Here is a 25207-nt window from a genome sequence, read left to right as displayed (position 1 = left end):
CTCCTTCCTATTCTACACAGATGTGATCATATATGAGACTGCCAATTGGTGTTTTTGCTACCAGTATACTACAATCGATATATTGATATCTCTGCCTGAATGCCAGTGACTCAATCAAAATTATCTTTAAATAGTGACAAGTCAAGAGTTCCATGAGAACCAGTATTAAAGCCATTTGGTTAGCACATTTGGGGGGTCACTATATAGAATCTGCATCATGGGCTATTAAAGGACTAATATTAAGAGTCTCAGGGTCATCTCATTTCGAACGTTCCCAGGTATATCTCTAGTATGTCATTGTCAGATTTGTCTTACAGACAGGTCGCAGCTTGCAGCCTCTTCTATTGTATACCATGAAAAAAGTTTACACACCAAGAAACTTTCTGGTTGTAACTCAAGTTACATTTTCTTATTGTATTGCAAAATAAAGAGTACATGCTGGGATTTGTTATGATTTTTTTCCCCAGCTGGTAATAAGACATCTTCCCCCACACACCCGGCAGTAGAGGTGTTAGTCCTTTTGAATTGTGACTCCATTGTGTCAAATTTGGACGTAGCTCTGATATGTTTGCAATAAGCGCTGGTTTTGTGAGGCCTACATTAAGAGATTTCCTCATAACTCCTAATGACATCATGGTAACTCACGGATCTAGGAAGATATTATATTATTTAGAAAAAATAGACTTAGCCAACAAATCTCTAAACACCACCAACAGAGAAGGCAGTGAGAGCAATAACTGGGAAGCTGCTAAAGCCAACACTGTGCAGGCAAAGGTCTGGGCCAAGGTAACAAGGTTTTTATCCCTTTTTTAAGGTATTTTTTTTTAGGTTGGATATTAATAATCTAATGGAAAGCCAAAATGCAACACACTGGAGAAGCTATGTCATTTCACCTAAGTATAAATACATATAACTGAAGGAGCATTCATCTGAGAGCATTCATCTGTCCAATAGAACACCAGCTAAAGAGCAAGCTTCAATGGCACCTATTTCCATTCAATGTAGGACTCCAACCAAGTAAGAAACAGAAAAGGCTATAAATTTGCCAAAAAAGTTCTACCAAGTCTGTGCCCTATACTGCTAAGCACATCAATTCCTCATTATGTAGACAAATCACATTTAAATTTAGTAGAGGGTTCTATAGTAAAATGTTACAATAAAAAGGTTGAGTTTATATATTAAAATAGATAATTCCAAATAGGGTTTCTGGTACGAATGTGTTACGGAATAGTAATTGGATGACTTGCGAGAAATGGAACCCAATGGACTCGCACCCATTTTAACCAGTTATGTTATTCCACACTCCTAGTAATATATATACAGCTGAAGTATTTGACAGTTTTTTATGGATAATTACTCCAGGAACAATCTTTCCCCATCGATGTGTTTTTTTATTTTCCTAGTCCCTTCCATCTAAGATGTTCTTCTGTATGTAAAATTGAATTCAGTTACAATTCTTATGCAACCTTCCCAAATGCAGCTGCAATTAATAACTAGAGTAAAGTAGACATCTGCACATGCATTAAGCCAAAAGAAAAGAAGAAATAGAATCCATTTTATTCCATTCTATTTTATCTATTTAATTTCATGTATTTTATTATAATATTACCTTTTTATCTATTTCTTAATTGCAAGAAAGTCATGCCGAACCAACTCATTTAAATGAATACTATAAACTGCAAATAATATTAAGCAATTTTTTTTATTACAATCGTTAATAAATATAACATACGTTACTTATATAACACTGTACATTACTTGTATAACAATAAAAGGAATGATGAAATGGCCAACATTGCAAATCACAGGTAGTCCCACTTTTAAGACCAATACAAGACAAATAACCAGCTTATTTAGGCACATCAGTCGGTGGGTGAGTAGCTGACACCAATGGGCTGGTACGAATGTTTCTCTCGGTTGAGAATCAGCACTTGTTGAGGATATACATCCAGCTGTGGAACACCCTACCCCGAAGCCTATGGTCATGGAAAACTCCATAAGATCTAAAATTCTTGATCTGGTGGTGGGATTGGCTTCTGGATCTGCCCAGTCTCTCACGTGCTGCTTGCCGCAATGTTCACCTCCTCCACGTGTGGATCTGCTCCTCCTAGCTGCCATACATAGTGAGAAGGAAGAAAGGTAGAGATTCCCAGTTCTAGAAATAAAACCTTATAAAAAAAATTAGGCCAACAATTAGGCCAACCAAAAACAGAGAGGGAATGTGCTTTTTATAAATGTACTTCAACATTGCTTGAGGAGACAAGTAGATTCAATGTTTGAGGTATTATTTATGTCATTTTGATGTTCCTACATTCATTGCTGTTTGCTGTGCACAAATAAATACTGAGCTAAAGCCACCTATATTCTAAGGGTTTTAAGTTAATTTGTCTTTTGCAGAATACATAAAAGTGTACAGAGAGTTAAAATGTATGGATTTTTCTGTGCCACAAAATAACATGGAGGAAACACAGAAGGCAAAAATGCCACGAGGCGGCACCTTGGTGTGATGTTTACAGGAAGAGGTGGCAGAAACCTCTCTCTTAAGACAAAATCTATCCATACAAACCAAAATGCAAGGTTAATACATCTGTGAAAAGAAATAATACTCACACATATCTGCTATGTCACTTTACACTGTTGTACATTTACTGGTGCATGTCAAAAGCTAGATGGTTAGTTACCCTGTAGACATTTATAGAAAGTATACAATGCAGCAGAAAACATTAACCTCTGGTGGAAAAAAGGATGTATCAGCAAAAATATTGGTTGCTATGGTAATTGCGTTTAAAAAAAAATAATTTCGAAGCAGTATTGTTTTTTGTACATAGGCCTATGGAGTTTTCATTTAGATACTGTAATTTCTAATAGGTTTTTTATTTTTTGTTGCGTTTGGCATTTTTATTTTCTAGGCTACTAATGCTAGATTTTTAAAGTGGCCATTTATGCTACAAATCTGCATGTGTTTGGGGAAACCTTAAATATAATCTGGCTATATGGTTCTCAAACTATTTATTTTATAGATTATTATACTTACTTAACCCACATAACCATGTTTACAGATCAAAATAAGTAATATATATATATATATATATATATATATGTATACGGAACTGTGTGTGTGCAGTGTGAGCAGTGATCTTCTGGCAGCCTTAGAAAAAGCTTGCGGAGAACCATACAGTAAAATCAATTGGAGTAAAATATTAATCAGATCAAACGAGAATAAACTTGGTTGTAAAGGTAAAATAGTCTCCATAGTTACCATTAAACGAGATTATGAAAAAGTTATTGGACATCCTTAATACATAATTTATGTAGCAAGATCAACATTTTCAACTCATCATAGCTTTGTATATTGACCCCAAGTGGTAACCGAGAAAATGAAAGTCCTCCATATGAAATGCATCAGGTCAAGGAGGTTTCACAGAAAAAATAACGCACAATAGGTCTTCCCAGTAAGACGTTTACGGCGATTCCATAGAAGACGCCACATTAAGGTGCTACTGGTAGAAAGGGTATTCCATCAGATAGTAATGATTAACAAATGGACACTGCACCGTCCCTCTGTCTTTCATTTAGGAATCTTTCCACTACAGGAAGCAATTTTTTGTTTATAAAGCAACAGCAGCATCTTCCTTTGAAGCAGAAGATTATGTCCAGACATCCTGTCATAAAAAGGACATCTTTGAAAATATCTTGGACATGGAGGATTTCCTGTCTACTGCTGACCATATCTTTGAGAGGCTGATGTACGGCAACACAAGAAACAGTTTTCAGTTCTTGATCAGTAACTTGGGACAGAACTCTGCATCTTCAGGAGATTCTACAAAGTTCCGCTCTTAAGGGCAAATTAAAATGTACAGGGACAGTTTTTCAGGCCCCTCCAAGATTAATTGAAAGACATTAATGGTAACAAATCCCAATACATCGGGGAACATCAGAGATGGAGCCAGATGCATGAGACAGAAAACAATAATAAAGCTTTCCCACTGTTGAAGGCTACTTGCTGTATATTGGGAAGGGAGAGCAATGAGAGGGGTTCATCCTCTCTCAGCATTATTCTACAGGGATTGGCACAGACCATCTGTTTTAACCTATGCAAAAGTCTGTTGGAAATCCTTAGGACAGCCTTCCAGTGTCATACACATTATATATACACACACTATATGACCAAAGGTTATGGACACCTGACCATCACACACATATGAGATTTTTGGACATCCTATTGCCAAACAACGCGCGTTAATATGGAGATATGGAGATGACCCCCCCCACACTTTTGCACCTATAACAGCCTCAACTCTTCTGGGAAGGCTTTTCAAAAAAGTTTTAGAGTTTCTGTGGGAATTTGTGCCCATTCAACCAAAAGACCATTTGTGAGGACAGACACGGATGTTGACATGCTGGAACTGGTGCCACAAAGTTGTGAGTATGAATGTGGATGTGTGTTAGAATGAACGTGTGTGTTTGTGTGCAGGTGTGCGTAATAGGGAGTGTATGTTAGCATTAGAGCATGTGTAAGTGTGTGTTAGTGTAAGTATGTGTGTAAGCATGAATGTATGCGTGTGGTAGTGTGTGTATATAAAATGATACATCATATACACAGATTACACCACAAGAATTTAAGTTTGCCAACTGAAGCTTACTGTATGTTTCCATGAAACAACCTTCTTAATTTGCTTAAATAACTAGTTTCCTCTCATATTTTGATCTTTGTTGTAGTTAAGTTGAGGTTGTGAGCCCTGTACAGTGTTAACCAAAATCCCTTTAATAACCTGAGCTGTGGGACTGACAGCAGAATGTAGCAGTGTAACAAATAGGTAGAAGACCGATAGCCACTGTTTACAGACAGATAAGTTGGGAGACCCAAATAGTTACAATATGGGGAAATCAGCCTAATGATATCTTGCTCAAGAAAAAGCATATTTTCCCATGATCATCATACAATTATATTACCCCCCCCTAAAAACCCGATACATATTTTTCTCCAATTACTGGCCTGTTAACGTTATCCTACTTTTATTAATTTTGTGTCTGGCAATACATAGTTGAGACAATCGGACCAACCTCATGGTGCTCTGTGACGTCAAGAAAACCACATGGAGTCTTAGCTTGTTTAGAGAGAACAAATTTGCAGACACTTCAGCAATTAACAAATCTATTACACTACCCTACTTACTCAGTGATCAGCGATGTTTTAAAGAGAGAATGAAACAAGCTCTGATACACTGCTTTATCTTGTTTAAACTAAAAGCAAACACAGGGACACGTTCTGTTGTATTTATATGAGTACTCACTTCCAGTTTATAAACTGTGCAAATAATTCTTTCAATACAACAAAGAATGCCATGTTAACAATGATTTATTTGAAAAATATAACACAAAATACCCTGAACAAATAAGAACTTCCTAAAGTATATTAGTGCACATATTCTTATAGATACATAAGGTAAACATAGACAGCCATAACACCTAAATGTTGGAACAATAAAACCAGTGGAGTGATGGAATGTTTGGGTACAATGTAGAGATAATGGATTAAAACTCTACATACTGAAATACGCATTTGTCTCAAATAATAACTGTCTGGTCACCAACACTTTATGAGGGTGTATTGGGGACTTTATCAAATACAAAATTAACTACCCTATGCTTCTGAAAGCTGAAAGGAGTCAGATGTGGTAGACGTTTTATTTTCTAACTTAATTAACTAAAGTAGGGATTGCTCAGGTTTGCATGCAGTAAAACACAATGGAGTCCATGCTATGTGGACTCCGACATACATTAAAAATAAAAATATTTTGGAGACTAGACCGTTCCTTTAACATCACATGGATGATGATTGCACATACTATGTACATACTCTTCCCTACCCTTCAATACACTAGTACTTACTGATGTACTCTTTTTAGCGTGTCACTCTCTGATCTGATATCTAGATATTCCGAGGCCAGTCAGTAACCAGATGTGTTTTTGTGGTGATGGGGAATTATGGGGGTTTTAGTTTTATATATATATTTATTTATTTTTTAAAACTTGGGTTCCACAGGTTGCCCACACTTGTTTTAGTGGGCGATCAATCTCAAAGTTTTCATTGTACCTTTTTGGTTCTCTGAAGCTTTAGTTTTTTCGCACCACATAATACAGCCTCTGGCTGAATGTGCTCAGTTCTGCACTGTATTGGCTGGATATTGGTCCCAGTTGTCAAAGAGTCACTTGTACCTATAGAACTATTTAACTTTGTGTTTAGAGGTATGTTTTCCAAAGTTTCTACTTCATCAGTGTAACTGTTCCGTGTGTGTAGGTCATGAAGAAGAAACGTATCGTCTCTCAAATCTGCTTTTTTTCTTGTATTTGTTTTCCCTTCCGAGCTATGCCTCCTCCTCTTTTGTTGCATAACGCTAGTCCTGAAATGTTGTTTTTGCTCTGGCACTACTGACTCACAGATCCAGGAAAGAGCCTTGGTTAGGTCCTGTGCCTTTAACCACTCTACAGATTGGGTTTTTTGTGGGCTGCTAGCTTCACATGGCTGTCTGCAATTAACATGATTTTCCACTTCTGGAACCGGAAGCTCCAAGCTGTTCTCAGTAGTATTTATGCAATCTTTTGGTTGTTCCAAGCTCCCACATTTTGCTTCGGATTCTGAATTGGCCAAAGCCTGATCTTTCTTGCCCTTGCTCCCTTTGTCCGTTGGCCTGAGGCAAGGAAACACTTTCCTGTCTGTGTTTGTTTCAGCTTCACAACTGGCAACTCTAGTAGACTTTGCCTTCTTTACTCTGTAATTTAAAAGTAAAGATTAAGACACAGATTGTTCTCTATACCACTGATTTAATTCATTACAACAAGCTAACAAAACCATCAAGATTATGAAGCAAAACTGTCAGACATTTAACATCTTGACAAGAAACATACTTTGTTATCTAATGAAATCCACATATTCACACACACACACACATATATATATATATATATTCATGTATCTATGTAACACATACAATGTATACCTACAGTAAATAAGAAGATCCACGTAGTTACTATAATTTGAAGAAATTCCAGTTCCAGTACTCGATAAATTTGTTACAGATGTTAGGGTCAATCCGTATCACATTTCAGTAAAGGCTGAATAAAATATTATAGCTCAAATAGATTTTATTTTAAAAGAATGTATCCCAAGGCACTTAATGAGGTTACTCAATGCATTTTCAGCTAGTGACATACTTTCTGCAGTGTATGTGAGAATGAAGAATAAATCACTAGAGGCCTAGTGCAGTAATAAGACTTGTTTACTAAAATTTAATATATCATACAACCTTTCACCTACATATATAAATTAAATTATGCAAATAACCAGGATATAAGCCAATTTATAAGGTTAAAAAAACACACTTTCTGCAGGCCTTGTGTCTTTTTATTAGATTTATGAGAGTATCTTGGAACATTTAATACCTTAATCCAAACTTTACATTGGCTAAGTGATATAGTCACCTGAAAGAAGAACTTACATGTTTTTCAGTACTGCCTGCTGCATTGGGGTGGATAGCATGTTGCTTATTTGATTTCCTCTACATTCAGCAAAATATTCTGATGTTCCACTGGAACTACTTTCTATCTATAAAAACCAAAAGGAAATAAAAAATTGTAATAAAACAAGACATCACATTGGAAATGGACCCTGGAAAGTATGCATTATTGAGATGACCGTAAAGTGCAAGTGACCAACATGTACAGATGTTTCTTTTTATGATCTGAAAGAACTAGAATAAGAGCAGAGTACCATATTAAAAAAAACATGTTATGCTTTATCTAACTGTATAGTTCATTATATTGATTTATATTTTATATTAATTTTTTTGGATGATTTGTCAAAAAGTAAAAAAAAAAAAAAAAAAAAAAAGACCATAATATGTATATGTTATGATAGAAGGGTGTGGGACTGAAGCCAGGGAGAAAAACATTTCCATGAATGCAGAGGATGAAACTTTAAAGTATAAAGAAATAAATACAAAAAACAGCATATGACCAGAACAGATACAAGTAAAGGTTATAGTTCGGAAAAATGTTGGGAATTGCAAGTGTTTGCGCATACACAGAGTTACAAATATGTCTAAAGGCTTTTAGTTAAATATGAACTGTCACATTTCAGATCATCCACAGGCTGCTAAAACACCAAACTTAGTACTAACAGGGGTGATAAAAAGCCTGCAATGAAATCACAGCAAAAAAACATGCCTACCACGGTTCTGTCGGTCAGAGGTTGGTTACAAAGTGAGACATTTGTTTTGTTTTTTTATTACATTCCAATACATCTATGGCTTCCTTTAAACGTGCCGTTCCGCTGTCACAAAACATTAATTGAGCTCTCTAGCGTGTTAAGAGAGCCTTAACAGATCTGTCACTTTATTATTATTTCCTCTGAGGCAAAGTAGACCCAGGAGGCCAACTACATATTCCATATCTTGAGTTATACATTTCATTAGCGTACTAGGATGCAGATGAACCAATTGAAAGTGTTCTAGTTATCCCCTGTCTCTCGTCTTTAAGTGTAAATGGAAGACTTCCGTTATCGACAGAAGACTTGTATTTCTAGCTGAACGCAGTGGCTACGATCAGGGAAGGGAAATGAATGCTTATTGGTCAGAAAGATAGAATTTGATGGCAGATAAGAAACATTTGGCTTGTTTAGCCTGCGCTTTGCATGATGTAATACTCAGATCTTAATCATTCTTTGGTCTTGTCTTAGAATCAGGATAGCTTTATGTGTATTGCATGCATGTCCCTGCAGTAAATCTGTACTTGCAACCCACTTATATCCAGGCATTTAACAATATTTCCCTTTAGTACGGTTTCCATTCATTTCCCAAGTACTGACATAAGACTTGTGTTGTTGATCATATGCACATCTACATATATTAAGGGCTTTTAGTGTTTTGGCATTCAACAATGCTGATAAAATGATATCTCTAATGCAGGTTTAAAAGTGTTAAATTCAGCAGAGTAGGTGGGGGGTGGGATCCAACTCTGGGCTATTCTGCTGTCATAATATGTTGTTCTACACAAAATGTAGGCTAATATGTTACTTATTTAATTCCCCTTGTATTCAGCAAAGCATTCTATTGAGTTTCTCGAGATTGGATGCACATTTTTCATGTTTACAATTTCTATTAACAATTTCTGTGTTTTTCTGGACATGATAGAGTTAAAGCTGTTAAGGGTAACATTTTGATGATCATGGTTTGTGGTTTTTGGCTACACTCCCTACTTCGACCACAGGAGATTTTATTTTGTCCATGTTAAGAACAGGCATTACTGGAGAGAGCTTGTTTAACTTAGGCTCAGCATTTAAATCTCCTCTCTGTCTCATCTCTCCATAGGAACAGGCAGTCACTGGCAAAATGCATAGATAGCTTTTATGTTGCAATCATTTTATTAGCTTGCTTCACAAAAGTTGTTTACATTAAAAAAAGAAATCTGAAAGTCCCCAAGGGTTTTTGAAAAGAAATCCTTAATAGATTGAAGTTTATCATTTTTAATTGTAAGACAAGCAATTTTCTATTGCTAGTATATCATCCAATCGTCCTCTCTGGCAATCTCCAAATGTTCATTATGTCATTAACATCTGGACAACATGACATTTTGGGAGAGAAGTCAGAGAGTAGTTCGCTATCATTGTCTTTAGCTGCAACCAGCATGCAATTGTGTTTACTGGCTTCCAGAGAATATTTTTTTTCATATATAAGTGGAATAAATAATTTGGACTCGTGACTTGTGGTTTTTTCAGGGCTGGCAAGAGAAAGGTATTTTTTTCACACTTGCCAGGTATTTCAGCTTTGAACTGCGTACGGTCAGCAAGATCGTGTTTCAGGCTTTTCATAGCAGTTTGAAAAATAAATGATGTACACACAAACACACAATAAATGAAATGCAGTGTATTAATAAATTTTACGCAATAACTGAACCTACACATAAGTGTAAACAACACAATTAATCTATAGCTGCTGTGATTAACACATTCAAGTGAAACAACCCCAGGGTTAGATGACTGAGTATATCCTAATCCAGTGGTACTCAAACTTCGGTCCGTGGACCACCCGTGATCTTCGTGACACATCAAGGTGGTCCACAGGACACTTCAAGGTGGTCCACAGGATGATACAAGGAGTGTGAAATAGAGTTCATATGTGATGAGAATAGCGTGAATGCAAAGGATATTAAGTGGGAGTAGACACTAAAATATGAGGTATTAAAGGAAAGCTATTGTTATTGCTATATCTATGTGTGTGTTGCTTTTTATAATGTTTCTTTGAGGGAAACATTGTAACACAACAAAATCAATGTCATTCAGCTTACAATATCGTACACAAGTGCATGCAAAGAAACATGAAGGTATCAATATTTCGACCCCACTTACATAGAATACGACTCGCGACAGTCAAAGATATCGATGTGTTTTATTTTATATGTTCTTTGACAGATTGTACTCTGCTGTACTCCTCATAATTTTTTTTCCGATTCTAGTTACTATTCAACCCAGAACATTTGATAAAGTACACACATCCCCCCCAAAAAATCATAAATGCCATTGGTGACATAACCAATAATAATTTAAATTGGAACTGTCAATATACTTGCACATAAACATAAACAAAGCAAAACTTACACAATAATCACTTAGGAGAGGCATTGCATTCCTCATGCCTTGTAAATAACGTGGAGATTTCAACAATGCAAAACATTCTGTAAATCTCTTTTGGGGATAATCAAAATAAGACATTTAAAATACCTTAATACATATACCTAAAACGACAGAATATAGCAAATATATTAATAACCACACAATAAAAAAGCCCATTATCGGAATTGTTTTACTAGTCAAAGAAATAATCATTATGAAGGATTCAATTAGAAAAGCACCTTCATCAGAAGAAATACATTTTTCCATAACCTTTCCTGACATCATCTATCGGCCATTCACACTAGCTTGACCAGTTGTAGACTGGAGAGCTATATGTTGGTGATTTAGAACAATATACAACATAAATATTGCTCAATCATAACCAATACTTGAAAAGGAAACATTGGCTTAATCCATCACAATAACTGCATTATTATCACTTGTATCTGAATGTGTCTGTCTGTCTGTCACTATGACATCACCCCAATAAGACAATTCACTTGAAACACCTCCCTTCCAACATTGCAGGTCTTAAAGGGCCTTGAAATTTAATCCCAACATATGAGATATGTGAGAAGATGACCATACAAGTTTATCCAACATACAAGGTGGAACTTTTACTTTGAAATCATTTTTTGGCATTTTTTTTTTAAGTTGAACAAAACATGATTTATGTGTGAAACATTTCTGTACATGCCCTATAAGTACAGTAGACTTTCCTCTGCGTGCCACACCCTTAAAGTGCTGTATTTTGAGAGCTAAACAATTAACACAGACCATGAGTCAGTGTTTGAACAATTCTGTGGGAACCAGTGAGCCTTTTGCTGTGTAGCGTGATGTAAACTCCCTAAGGCTTCCAAAGCCTACAACAGTATTCAGAAACAGACATAAATAAAAATAGTTACATATCCCTGCATTCAGCTATATTACCAAACGTCTTCTTATGATATGATACACACTGTACGTTTCAACCTCAGGAGGATGTCGGCATTCATTGGTTTGTTTATCTACCAGCAGTTTCCTAATAACTTGTAAACAGAGTCAGAGAAGAGTCTGCCGCTTGGTGTCACGGGGCTGCAATGCTTATAGAAAAGCTATATGATGGTCCCTCCTCTCGTGAGGAAAAAGTTAAACGGTAACACTAGACGGAAAATATAAATAAATTAAAAAAAATGTTAAATGTTGTCTCACCCTCCTCGTAAATGAAAAGCACATTTCCTGGCGTATTTACGCTTGCATAAGACTGGGTGGGCACTGAAGATTAGCATGCTTTTCCAGCCCTTGAACTGTCAAGACTCATTAGACATTCGGCTTTCACACAACTATAAGGTTATTTTACATTTCTGACTCCAAATATGTGCTCTTGGGAAGGGTTATGGCCCTGACATCCCTTAGGGAAAAGAGATTAAGAAGAGAATGTTTCACTGATACCAAGGCATTTTTGAGTGGTGTAAAAAGGCTGTGAGCTGTTCTTATAAATTGTCCTTTGACAGTGCAGACACATATTGTGGTTTTTACCAAGCTAACCCTCACTTAAGTAGAAGGTAAAATAAATTTTCAGCCAGCTGGTGCTGATGACCAATAAAACTCTCGGTATAATTCACATTACACAGAAAAAAAGCTCAAATTTTTTAACTGACACAGTTTCAGATATTTTTTCCACACTGTGATGTAAAGTTACCAGATGTAGTTCAGAGTCATTCTACGGCATTTTATTTTTAGATGATGAACTGGATCCATATACTAGCATATCGCTTATAAAGTGAACAAGCCCACAACACTGATTGAAATGATTTCCCAATGAGTAGCAATATTTACATACAATCCATACAGAGCTTTGGCTCAACATAATTGTTATGTGATCAGTGGATCAAGGGAAGCATCAAGTCATCTGACTTCCATTCTAGGAGAAAGTACCTTTCCATTATTTGCTCTCGCCTATGATGAATAAAGTCTGCTACTAAATAAGATTTGTGTGACATCGGAAAATGAGTTCCTAGAAAACAAATACAAGAGAGCTGAAAACTAGTTATAGGTCATAAGTGGTCTGGAAAAAGAAATTAAGGCCAAAAAGGAATGAAGCCTTTGTAACTTGAATCATAAATTGATCGTTGCCAGCACCTGTCTGCTTGCATGGTTCGGTGTAGGTATACAAAGGGTTACATATGGTTAAATGGGTCACTGAGTGAAATGCTGGAATTACCCTTAATATGGTGTGGAATATGACTGAAAATATCTGTAGTCATACACTAAGTCTCGTAGTCATCACTCCTCTGGAGTACCTCCTTTTTCTAGGAAAAAGTGTTCTTCTGCAGCCATAAAGTTCACAAGAGTGTGTAGGAACAGCAGAAATTGTGTCACATTGACATAAACAGATATCAAAATGTCAGAAAGTTACATATTGGGAATTGGTAAAGGTCTAAGCACAGGCTCTAAGGCACCCATCTTCGGCCGTTTAAAATGTTGGGAGGTGTGCACAGTGTAATTATACTGTGTGACTATATAAACCCTGCTCTAATGGTTTATTCTGTTGTGATTTTTAAATAAAATGCTATGGTTCAGGCCGTTACCAATTCCTTAATAAGTCAATGGTTCTCATACAGATATCATGGGGATACGTCCCTCTGCATCTGCTGTCAGATTCAGAGCTAGCATTTGGGTGGTCATTTGTTTGTTCATCCTCCTCTCTTCCGGGCGTACTTCAGTTTCCCAAGTGAGTTCGACCTAGAGACCTGGGAAGATGAGTGCGGTCTAAGGCCTAGCCCTGACGGCAGCATTGAAACAAAGCAAAGAAAAATGATCAGTCTCCCCGAGGTCTACATCCACCCACGGCCAAGGATTTCTGCTGTAATTCCGCATCGCCGTTGTTCCAGTAATGTTCCGTGGCATCCAGCCATTTGTTCTGTTTGCAGTGATCATGGAGTCCCATAAGGACTGATACGGTTACATATCTTAAAGGAAACTAACTTCAAATGTTCCAGAAGAAAATAAATCTATGGAATTATGTTAGTTTTGTTTGAGGAAATATGGTACAGACTATAAATAAAGGTGATGACATAAACAATAAAAAAATCAGATGGTCTTTATACTACATTTTTGTTTAGTTGTCCTTATTTTAAATTTGCCCGATGCTGGAAAACAGCAGAGAGGCCATTTTGATGGTCACTCACACTCAATGTGTTGTAGTTCTGCATATCAGAGTATCTCTTTTCCATTCCAAGCCGGGAACACTAAGAGGTTCTTACTGACAGTGAAGGGAACAAATTAACCCTTTTAGGAATAAGCATGCTCCCTAGTTTCAGGAATTATATGGCTAAGGCTTATATACTTTATCATGATAAGCTGGTTATACGTAACAAAAAGTTGAGGGAATGGGAAATAAAATAAAACACATTTTAACATCCTCAGGACCAGGGCTTTTTTTTTTAGCTATATTCATAAATGTAAGACATTTTTATGAATACAATTTTAAAAAGTTGGATTTGAAGGAAATAACACATTTGTTCAAAGTTTTACAGGTCTATAAACTATACACAGCAAGTAAAAATACCAATTACAGGAAAATACCAAAACTACATTTGTTAACTTGCCCTGATTAGGTTGCAAAGGTGCTAAAGGAGGACCCCCCACACACATATCATGTGTTCTAACCTTGAGTAACGCACAGATGAGAAAATTCACTTATTTGTACACAAGAAAGAGCAATTGTTTTACATATAGTCTTATGACATCAACCAACAAAATGATCATGTTGATTTGGCTATTCCGTCTGTAAAAACATTTCAAAAAACACTTTTACATCACCGTGATGAGAAATAGCAGAATTAAAGTAAGAGCACTCTCCCATGGTAAGTTTTATCTTATATATATATATATATTGACTGATGTGAGAAAAAAATATAAACTTGATATATTATTAAGAACATATATGGGAAAACAATAATACCAGCATAAAGTGTTTATTGCTGATATACTCACCATACCCGTAGTTTTGTCGATATCTACCTCTAGTGTGTAAGGATCAAGCTCGAGCTGACTGGCACATACCACAAATCGTTCCGGAAACACGTGCAATTCTTCCCAAAAGCAAACAGAAAATTAAAAGAAATTTGAATCTCAATACAAATAAGAAGCTGTTTAGTTGCAATTAGCCCCTTATGCACTAATGTCCAGATAAACTATTACTATTACATGACAAAAATGATCTAGTCCGTAACCACATATCAGATTTTATCAGATGCTATTTAAAGGATAACTGTGACTGTAGTCAGAATACTGCAGTTTTTGACAGATGGCCTAGTCCATATCTAGGGTGCGGATTCTCTTCTATTTTAGCCAGCCAGTGCATACGGTAGGGGGCGCCAGAGACATTTGCCTAAGGAGTTAGAATGCCTAGGGCCAGCGCTGCCCGTTACACCAGGAACAATCTGTAACAGAGAACACCTGCATTTCCATATTATTATATCAGACATACACTGATCGTGTCTATTCATGAAACGTTTAGCTAGATTACAACCTGAAGGAATTTAGGCCCACTCGGTTCTCTGTTACACAGAATCAATAATTTCTAGCCACTGCAACATGTTGGCTCAAAAGCTCATACCTCTGAAAATAAAACTGCGCTACTGTGCTACAGATTCTCCCACGGCAATACAAGAAGCATGTAAAAATGAATTACACCCATTTATTGATTTATACGGCGTAATGTATCAATTTGAACTTACCAAGACAAAAGAGGTTGATGATATGCAAGTACATGGTTATACATTTCCAACTTCAGCTTCAAATAGGGGAGGATATAGGATCATTATCAGATACCTTCAGATAATTTACATATAACGGGGCTATTTCCCAGTGCATGCTTAAAAAATCGATCTTATCACCATAGCAACCAACAAAATGCTCCGACTGACTGAACTATGCGTTTGCATGCTAGGGTGAAAAGAACCCAGTATACCGGAATTGCTCGTTATAAATACTGTCTAGCCTCCTTTTAATACTGGCGTCAAAAGGATAATTATGGTGAATATGATGATTTTGATGATGAGCATAGCGCAGGAAATCCATTTTTTCAAAAAAACATTTGAATGATCTGTAAATGTCCTGGGCACTGGGGGTAGTAAAAGACCATTTAAAAAAGTTTATATGAATCTTTTAATTTAGGTAACTAATATTTTTGTAAACTTCATTTTTAGCGTTGTGTTGAGTATATGATCTCATGATACGCCTATTTACCTTTTTTGAGATTTAAATTGGGTAAGGCAGTTTGTCCCCAGGGTCTAACACTTTTCCAAACGGGTCTCCATATGTAAAATGACAAAAACGCCACTTTTATAGATTATATGTTAATGTAGTACCATAGGTCACATTCTCCATTCACTGGCATATTATTTCTGCTACTTTGTAGGATTATATTGCATTCTTACAGTGACATCACATGGTTAGGAATTCCACAGACTCAGCCTGAGAAAAAAACGTTCTCTTTGATAATGCTACCAAAACGTAGGTCTCGAGTTACGCCGGAGTAATAATGACAACAATGTGACTCTTATTACACAGACTCAGCGACTACGAAGAAATGGCAGGAGTGCTGTCCGTAAGGTGGGAAAACTAGCTCAGGTGTAACTTGATTTGCAATATTCAAGAATCAGACTTCTGCCCCCATGATGGAAATATATTGTATGCAAAAACATTTTTCACCACGTACTGTCACATGCAGAGCCTGTCAAGAAAAGTTCTCACCCCCAATGCACACAGCAGTGGGGTGGAAAATGGTTTTAACAAACGTGTGAATAGACGGCTACTTGTGTTTTACTTTTGGAGAGATAATGAAAAACTAAATAACTGTGTAAGCTGTGAAATATGCAAATGCTTTCTACTGCGCAGTCTTTAACATAAAAATAAAAGGGAATTTGCTGGCTCTATGGATAGGGAATAACCAAAAGGCTTGGCCACAACATACCACGATAACGCTGCTTGACAACACAACGAAGGTTAACCCATCTCTTGATGAAATAGGCTGCAATTCGAAATCTGTCTCCTGCAAAAAAAGAAACATACTTCAGATATAATAATAATCAAAGGGCCACTGAACCCTAGAATTTCTATATTACCATAATATTCTTACATTATGTGTGCAAAACAGTCATGAACTAATTTAGCAATTACATGAGTAAGCACATTATTTGTTCTTGATAAGAGTGCTTTATTAGCATTAGAGCGCTCAGGTAAATAGAGGTCTATTTACTAAAGAGAGATCTGCCGTTTTATTTTTTTCACTTTTCTATTAACCCCAGTCTGCTTCTTCTGTAGAAAGCTCTTGCCTGGCCCGGTATAATGCATAGTGAAATCCAGGCCCAGACCGGCCATCTGGCAAATCAGGAAAATGCCTGGTAGGCCGGTGGTTTTGGGCTCTGTACAATTACCTTTACTACTGCTGCCGAGACAGATCGGGACCTTCGGTGCACAGCCATTAGCTAGATAAGTGCAGCCCCTTGTCAGTGCTTAGCATGTGGCCACAAACATCCAGATGGAAGATGTGTGTCATTTAGTAACTGCTGGCCTTAGAGGGCCGGGCCAAATTGTTTGTCTCTTGTGTGACCCTGGTTAAATCAATGAAAGTTCTGTTTCAAGAACAATTAACGCTAAAGAACATTAACACGTGTATTTAAAATATTGAATACATTTTAAAGGGACACACATGGCTTGGGTTTTATTTAAGACATAGACAGAGAGTTGCTGGGTTCCCATCAGACCCAGGCAGAAACAAGCCAAGAGAATGCCTTTCTTCTGGGCTTGTGAATGCGCACTGAAACATGGACATGCTGACTGGGTACATTCACGATACATGCCATGCCAAAGGCTTGCTGCTTGAGGTCTTCCTCAGTGAAGCTAGAATTGAAAGGAGAGTGAAGCAAACTTACTTAGCTTCACTGATCTAAGACAAATGCTATGAATTCCCCTTTAAGAAGATACATACCAATGAATATGTAAAGATGAAAAGAAAAGAAATTCCACCCAACCCCCATATTACCCTGCAAAATAAAAAAAGGATGTACAGCAATAACATTAACAAACTCAAAGTGTTTAACAACGTGAACATGACACTTCTCTGTTATTTTTGTACTCAAAGTATTTTTTTTTTCTACTTTATGCAAGCAGTGAAAACCCTAAAGTGAAACAAAATGTAAATATTTTCTAAATGTACGGTGTAACTAGTACAAAGATATTTCTGAAAAAGTTGCACAGTCAGCAATTCATCAAAGCTCTTGATTTGCATAGACATTTTCTCAAACTAGTTTGCATAATAAAGTGATTCATTGTCTGCCTATTCAAGGAACAAAACTAAAGAACAAAGGCATTATACTATTGTATGGCTGAGACTAGACAGACATGGTCTTTCAGGCAAAATATGTCATGACACAAGGTCATCCAGATGCGGAGTCAAAATCTCATCACCGTACTGTGGTGTGGGGTTAGTCCCATGTTCCTGCTCAGCATGAATAACCTGGCAAAACGTTGTCATGGAATGGAAGGTGTTTGTAATATTGAGATTGAGGTTTGTTCACTGACAAAATGATTTAACTGAAAAGGCCAGATATCTTCTCCATATTCTGGTTAACTTGTACACACTGAAAATGTTTCTCCAGGACGGCAAAACACAGGGATAGACAAAGTGTCTGTACAAGGACACCAGTGTCCATGGCAAAATTTGTGAAGATCCATGGAACATCAATTGTCCACCACATAGCCTAGTAAAGGATAATATTGATTTCAAGGTTACTTGAAGGAAAAATATTTTTACAAGGTACATTAAGCATAGTAACATAGTAACATAGTTCATAAGGTTGAAAAAAGACCAAAGTCCATCAAGTTCAACCTATATACATATTGTGTCCCTACTGTGTTGATCCAGAGGAAGGCAAAAAACCCTTATGAAGCAGATGCCAATTGCCCCATACCAGGGGGAAAATTCCTTCCCGACTCCAAATATGGCAATCAGAATAAATCCCTGGATCAACGTTCTGTCCCTATTAATCTAATATCCATAACTTGTAATATTATTGCTTTCAAGAAACACGTCCAGGCTCCTTTTGAACTCTTTTATTGAGTTTACCATCACCACTTCCTCTGGCAGAGAGTTCCATAATCTCACCGCTCTTACTGTAAAGAACCCCCGTCTGTGCTGGTGTAGAAACCTTCTTTCCTCCAGCCGTAGAGGATGTCCCCTTGTTATAGATACAGTCCTGGGTATAAATAGGTCCTGGGAGTGATCTCTGTACTGTCCCCTTATATATTTATACATAGTTATTAAGTCCCCCCTAAGCCGTCTTTTTTCCAAACTAAATAACCCCAATTCTGATAATCTTTCTGGGTACTGTAGTCCTCCCATTCCCCTTATTACTCTGGTTGCCCGTCTTTGAACCCTCTCCAGCTCCACTATATCTTTCTTGTACACTGGTGCCCAGTACTGTACACAGTATTCCATGTGTGGTCTGACTAGTGACTTGTACAGGGGTAGAATTATTTCCTTGTCGTGGGCATCTATGCCCCTTTTGATGCACCCCATGATTTTATTTGCCTTAGCAGCAGCTGCCTGACACTGGTCGCTACAGGTAAATTTACTGTTAACTAAAACTCCTAAGTCCTTTTCCATGTCAGTCGTCCCCAGTGTTTTCCCATTTAATACATATTCCCAGCCTGGATTTTTCTTCCCCATGTGCATAACCTTACATTTATCTGTGTTGAACCTCATCTGCCACATCCCAGCCCAAGCCTCCAACCTATGCAGATCCATTTGTAATCGTGCGCTGTCCTCTATTGTGTTAACCACGTTACAGAGCTTAGTATCGTCTGCAAAGATTGATACTTTACTATGCAATCCCTCTACAAGGTCATTAATAAATATATTAAAAAGAATAGGACCCAAAACTGACCCCTGTGGTACCCCACTAGCAACAGTCACCCACTCAGAGTATGTACCATTAATAACCACCCTCTGTTTCCTATCACTGAGCCAGTTACTAGCATGGGACTCCTGAGTTGCAACCCCACAAGTGGGTATGTAATTTACAGGGAAAGCAGTCTGGAGTCATTACAGGAGAAGTTGCACATATCAGCACCACTTAGTTATTCTAGTAATTATGTTTTCCTACAGATTTGATGAAAGATCTAAATAGTGGAAACAATTGGGAAACAGATTAAGAAAAAGCATTGTTACATTGCCCAGTAACGTTCACAGTTCACTACACTAAGCAAAACTATGTGACGGTCTTTATAATTTTAATATAGTTCCCCATGTATACTATGTATAGCCATATTAACTTTCAGCCATATTAATTTTCAATTTCTTCCTATTATGGTGTCTCTGCCTAATATTATATTGGCGATTGGTTCAGGCAGCCTTAAGAAAAATCTGTTGGTAGTTCAGATTAATGGATTTAGTTATGCTTAAATTTGTGAGAGCGACAGCCCCCCAGCAGGCTTTTAAGTTCAGTATCGTTCACATGATTGCATTAAAGCCAGTGCTTACACGGAGGGTTTATTCATCATGCTGAGAGGTGCTGCTTTGGCTTGCCATAATAATGCTGGGAAACGTTCTGAGGGCTTGAGATATGCCAGGGTAAAACAGAAAGCCCACCTAAGCACGGCTCACTACATCCACTCCAATCCCCCCAAAAAGGGCCTAAATGGTAGCTAATTCAGTGATACAATGACCGCTTTTATTTTTTTTTCTGGAAGGAAAGATCACCTTATAATATTCTGCTTTGGAAAAACCATCAAGAGAAGAGCAGAACTACGTCCTATAACCAAAATTAATTTCCACAATAGTTCTACAAGTAAAACAGTTTGTTGGTTTAATCCTAGTTTTGGATACCTTTCAAACAGAAAAATCAAGCATTTAATTCCAACCAAAACAGCCTAACACTCCGTGGACGGTTAGCTAAGAGAATACTAACATCATAGCTCTGATTATGAAAATGCTATGTCTGCCAAAACTACAACTATTTGGGTGGGCCAGCTTGCTAATTGAACTCAACAAGTGGCTGTAAAAAAATGATCATTTTCAGATGCCCTGGATAGCGAGATATCCTTTATTTCATGAGTCACACAGAGACACTGTTGCAAGTTGTGATTCCTTTTAGTGGAGAAACACTGAGATTGTTTGTGTGCAAGTATATTATGATCAGAATAATTGGTGCTGGCTGTTCATTTCCTACAAAAAAAATGGATAAAAATGGCATTTCCCTAGGTCATTTTTCCATTGTGCTTCCATTTTGTCAGGTCCAGCGTTGAAACTAGGGTGTCATTGGAATGTGAAGTAATACATAAAACATTTCTAAATTAATAACTAAGGACATACCAATAATTTTCATTATCCAAACTGTAATGTTGGAGAGTAGGGACATAGCCTATGGAAGACAGGCGGCAATGTATAGGATGTTCCAGAGGTGTGGCTCAGCCATGGTGTAAGAGAATGGCCATAGACAAATATGTACAAGAAACAGGACACGTATCTAGGGTTCTAAAACCAGAGTTTGTCAAATGATCCGTTCAAGGTATCCACCTTTAAAAAAAACCCTAGAATTATTATGTTTAACATTTTTTAGAATATTTTCTTTGCATCTCACGTTATAAAGATTAATGAAAAAATGCTTTCTAGCTGACAGACCTGCTTTAAATGTTGCCCATCTAATATTACACTGAAGGAGTGATAAGGTAATATGCATTTCATACATGCCACGTAGCTGTAAATTTACTGTATAGACATTTGCCTTTCTAGAATGTACTCACAGCATTTTGTGTTCTTTGTTAAGATAAAAACAGTTTACAAGATTTAGCGCAATAGCAGCTTCCATTACCTGCAATGTGCTGTACAATCGAACATTATGTCTAAGGCTCCTAAATGTTACTGTGTTAGTACTGCAGATGTTGAAATGTGATGAACGAAGATTTGGGGTTTTATTGAAAGTAAGCTTGTATTTAAAAGTCTGAATGTTTTGGATGAGTAATAGTTTAAAGGGAGTGGTTAATTTGCCCTGCTTATAATTCATACTCCCAGGACAGTAAGAGGAAATATCAGACACTGAGTTTTTTGACTGTAAAACTATCCAGCAACACTTGTTTTCCAGTGGAGTCACAGCCAAGTTGACTCGATATTCCACATGGCTGCCAAAAGGAGTCTGTGGTACAATGTATAACAGTGGAAAGCCTTCTCCCACGGCTATTAGTGACCATTCATTTGGAAGCCTGGGAAAATGCCTCTGAGCTTCACTTATCTGAAGTTGCCTGGCAGGTGTTTGTGACTCGGAAAAATCTGGCACCTGCTTAACTCTGTTGTAGCATCCAGACGAGTCTTCTTCAGGACAAGAGCATTGGCCTAATAAGATATACTGTACAAACAGGACATGTTCTTGACACCAGCAGAAAAAAGACAGCCAGGCAGGTAAGGAGCTTCATAATAATAGTTACATCCTTAAGCATCACATTGTGTTTTCTGTGTATTTTTAATGCGTATATATGTGCAACCAACATAAATGGACAGGTAAAGGAGAAAAGACTTGCATAATAGATAAGGGACTGTGGTGACGGGTAGACCTAGTGTGGAGCCACTGGAATAGATATATAGGGCCCTCCACTAATATTGGCACCCTTGGTAAATATTAGGAAAGAAAAAAACATCTGTTTAACCTTTTGATCTTTTCTTCAGAAAATACACAAAAATACCCTGCTCTCATGGATATCAAACAATTGCAAACACATCACAGGTTTATAACTTTTTAAAAAACAAAATTAAATATAGTCATGTGAAAAAGAAAGTACACCCTCTTTAACAATCACTGTTCCTTAACAGGTCTAAAAATTAGGTAAATCACTCATGATTTATTCAACCAAAATAAAGAAGCCATGTGTTAAAAACTATGTACGGCTAAGTACTGCTTCCATAGGAATTAAGATGCTAAGTAGCAGACAGGTGCTGCTGATCAAATGCCCTTTATTAATTGATCATCAGCAAGTTTGACCACCTCTATCAAAGCCAAAGTTTTAGCGGTTTGCTGGCCTGGAGTGTTCGGGTGTGTGTTAACACAATGCCAAGGAGAAAAGACATCAGCAATCATCTTAGACAAGCAATTGTTGCAGCCCATCAATCAGGGAAGGGTTATAAGGCCATTTTCCAAATAATTTAAAGTCCATTATTCTATAGTGAGAAAGATTATTCAAAACTGGAAAACATTCAAGATTGTTGCCAATCTTCCCAGAAGTGGACGTCCCAGCAAATTAACCCCAAGGTCAGACCATGCAATGCTCAGATAAATTGCATAAAACCCAAGAGTTACATCTCAGACACTACAGGCCTCAGCTTGTTAAATGTTAAAGTTCAAGGCAGTACAATTAGAAAAAGACTTAACAAGTATGGTTTGTTTGGAAGGGTTGTCAGGAGAAAGCCTCTTCTCTCTAAAAAGAACATGGCACCAGGGCTTAGGTTTGCAAAGTTGCATCTGAACAAACCACAAGACTTCTGGACTAATGTCTTTTGGACAGACGAGATCAAAGTGGAGATATTTGGCCATAATGCACAGCGCCATGTTTGGCGAAAACAAAATACAAACACCTCATACCAACTGTCATGATGATTTCAGCTTGTTTTGCAGCCACAAGACCTGGGAACCTTGCAGTCATTGAGTCGACCAAGAACTCCTCTGTATACCAAAGTATTCTAGAATCAAAAGCTTGGCCGAAATTAGGTCATGGAACAGGACAATGATCCCAAGCAAACCAGCAAATCTATAACAGAATGGTTGAAAAAGAATCAAGGTGTTGCAAGGCCCAGTCAAAGTCCAGACCTCAACCCGATCTTTGTGAGAGACTTATAAAGTCATACAGAAAATTATTACTGCTAAAGGTGGTTCCATAAGCTATTGAATCATAAAGTGTACTTACTTTGGAAGGGTTTGAAGTCGTGTTGTGTTTGCTATCCATGAGAGCAGAGTATTTTTGTATATTTTTTGAAAGATTTGAAGATAACTAATATTGGCACCCTTGGTAAATTTGAGCAAAAGAAAGCTGTGAAAGTTAAGGGCCATGTATATTTATAAAAATTATATGAGGACACCACCCTGATTATTGAGTTTACATGTTTCAGCTGCATCCATTGTTAACAGGTGTATACAATCAGTGACATAGCCATCTCCATAGACAAACATTGGCAGTACAACTTAAGAGCTCAGTGACATTAAACTTGCTACTGGCAGGTTAACTACAGGTGATTTGGGGAATGGGACGGGCAACACATTCTATTTTGTCTAGTTTTTAATTTTGTTATTGTTTTAATTTGCTTGTTTATCCTACAGATGTTGAATAGTCTCGATGCGGCCCAGCAGATCAGAAACCTGTGTGGAAGCGTTTGGGACTGTTGAGGCTTATACAAATCCCCTGTCCTTTGTAGCTGTTAGGTATGAATGGCCCACCTGATCCAGCCCGCAGGGAAGCTGAAACCTTGCGCAGGAAAAACCAACGCCAGGCTTTGAAACTATACCCTAAATGTTGTAAGCAGGATATGAAAATAAAGTGAGTCAGGGCAGGCAGGTTCAGGAAGCAAGATCAGCAGAGCAAACAGGTCAGGCAGTAGCAGGCCGAAGTCATACACATTAGGGTAGTCAGAGTCAGTAGTCCATGTACGGTTAGGCAGTATCACTGCAGACTAGACAGGCCAAGGTCAAATATGGTAGAGCAATCCAAACAGGAGAAGGTATAGAAAGGTAATGGGACGTGGAAAACAAATTCAGAGAAGTTGCACGGAGGACACTCTGCAAAGAGCCAAGCACCAACCATTTAAATCGATGCAGGAAGTCACAAGGTAGAGGAAGGTATGGCTGCTTAGAGATTTTTCAAGTTAGTAAAGTTTGCTGCAGCTGAGCACCTACCCTCCATTGCTAGATAGACAATAGCATCCCTCACTACAAACTGCCTCTGGAAGCAACATCAGCACAAGCACTGTGCGCCAAGAGCTTAATGAAATGTGTTTCCATGGCCAAGAAGCTGCACACAAGCTAAAGGTCACTATCTGCAATGCCAAGGGTTGGCTGGAGAGGTAGAAACGTGTTCTCTGGAGCGATGAATCACGCTTAATTATCCAAAAGTCTGATGGGTTTGGGGGATGCCAGGAGAATGCTACATACTGGAATGCATAGTGCCTATTGTAAAGTTTGGTGGAGGGATGATAATGGACTGGGGTTGTTCTGCATGGTTTAGACTAGGACCTTTAGTTCCAGTGAAGGGTAATATTAATGCTACAGCATACAAAGACATTTTAGATGATCATATGCTTCCAATTTGGTGGTACCAGTTTCGGGAAGGCCCTTTCCAGTTCAAGTATGACTGTGTACCTGTGCATAAAACAAGGTCTGGTGTGGAGGAACTCAAGTGGCCTGCACAGAGCTCTGACCTTAACGATATTGAACACCTTTGAGATGAATATGGATCTCAAATGTGGTAATTCTACATTAAAGACTTTAAAAAAAAAATTTCACTCTGCTT

At 37.6% G+C, this 25207-nt stretch overlaps 1 protein-coding gene across 1 annotated transcript in view; it reads right to left on the bottom strand.

Moving 5' to 3' along the window:
- Window positions 1–6088: 6088 nt before the first annotated feature.
- LOC149303214 (protein SLX4IP-like) overlaps window positions 6089–25207 on the bottom strand; it is a 31590-nt gene continuing 12471 nt past the window's right edge. The window contains exons 3-6 of the mRNA XM_089481382.1: window positions 16632–16709; window positions 14648–14745; window positions 7500–7606; window positions 6089–6773 (exon numbers count right to left, since the gene is read on the bottom strand). Of these exons, the coding sequence (XP_089337508.1) occupies window positions 6089–6773; window positions 7500–7606; window positions 14648–14745; window positions 16632–16709 (968 nt within the window). The remainder of the gene's footprint in view (window positions 6774–7499; window positions 7607–14647; window positions 14746–16631; window positions 16710–25207) is intronic.

The sequence above is a fragment of the Sceloporus occidentalis genome, unplaced genomic scaffold, assembly GCF_023333645.1.
Source record: "Sceloporus occidentalis isolate IW3139 unplaced genomic scaffold, rSceOcc1.0.p SCAF_15, whole genome shotgun sequence".
Lineage (NCBI taxonomy): Eukaryota > Metazoa > Chordata > Lepidosauria > Squamata > Phrynosomatidae > Sceloporus > Sceloporus occidentalis.
The sequence above is the reverse complement of the archived record's forward strand: the minus strand, read 5'-3'. Positions and strand labels throughout refer to the sequence as shown.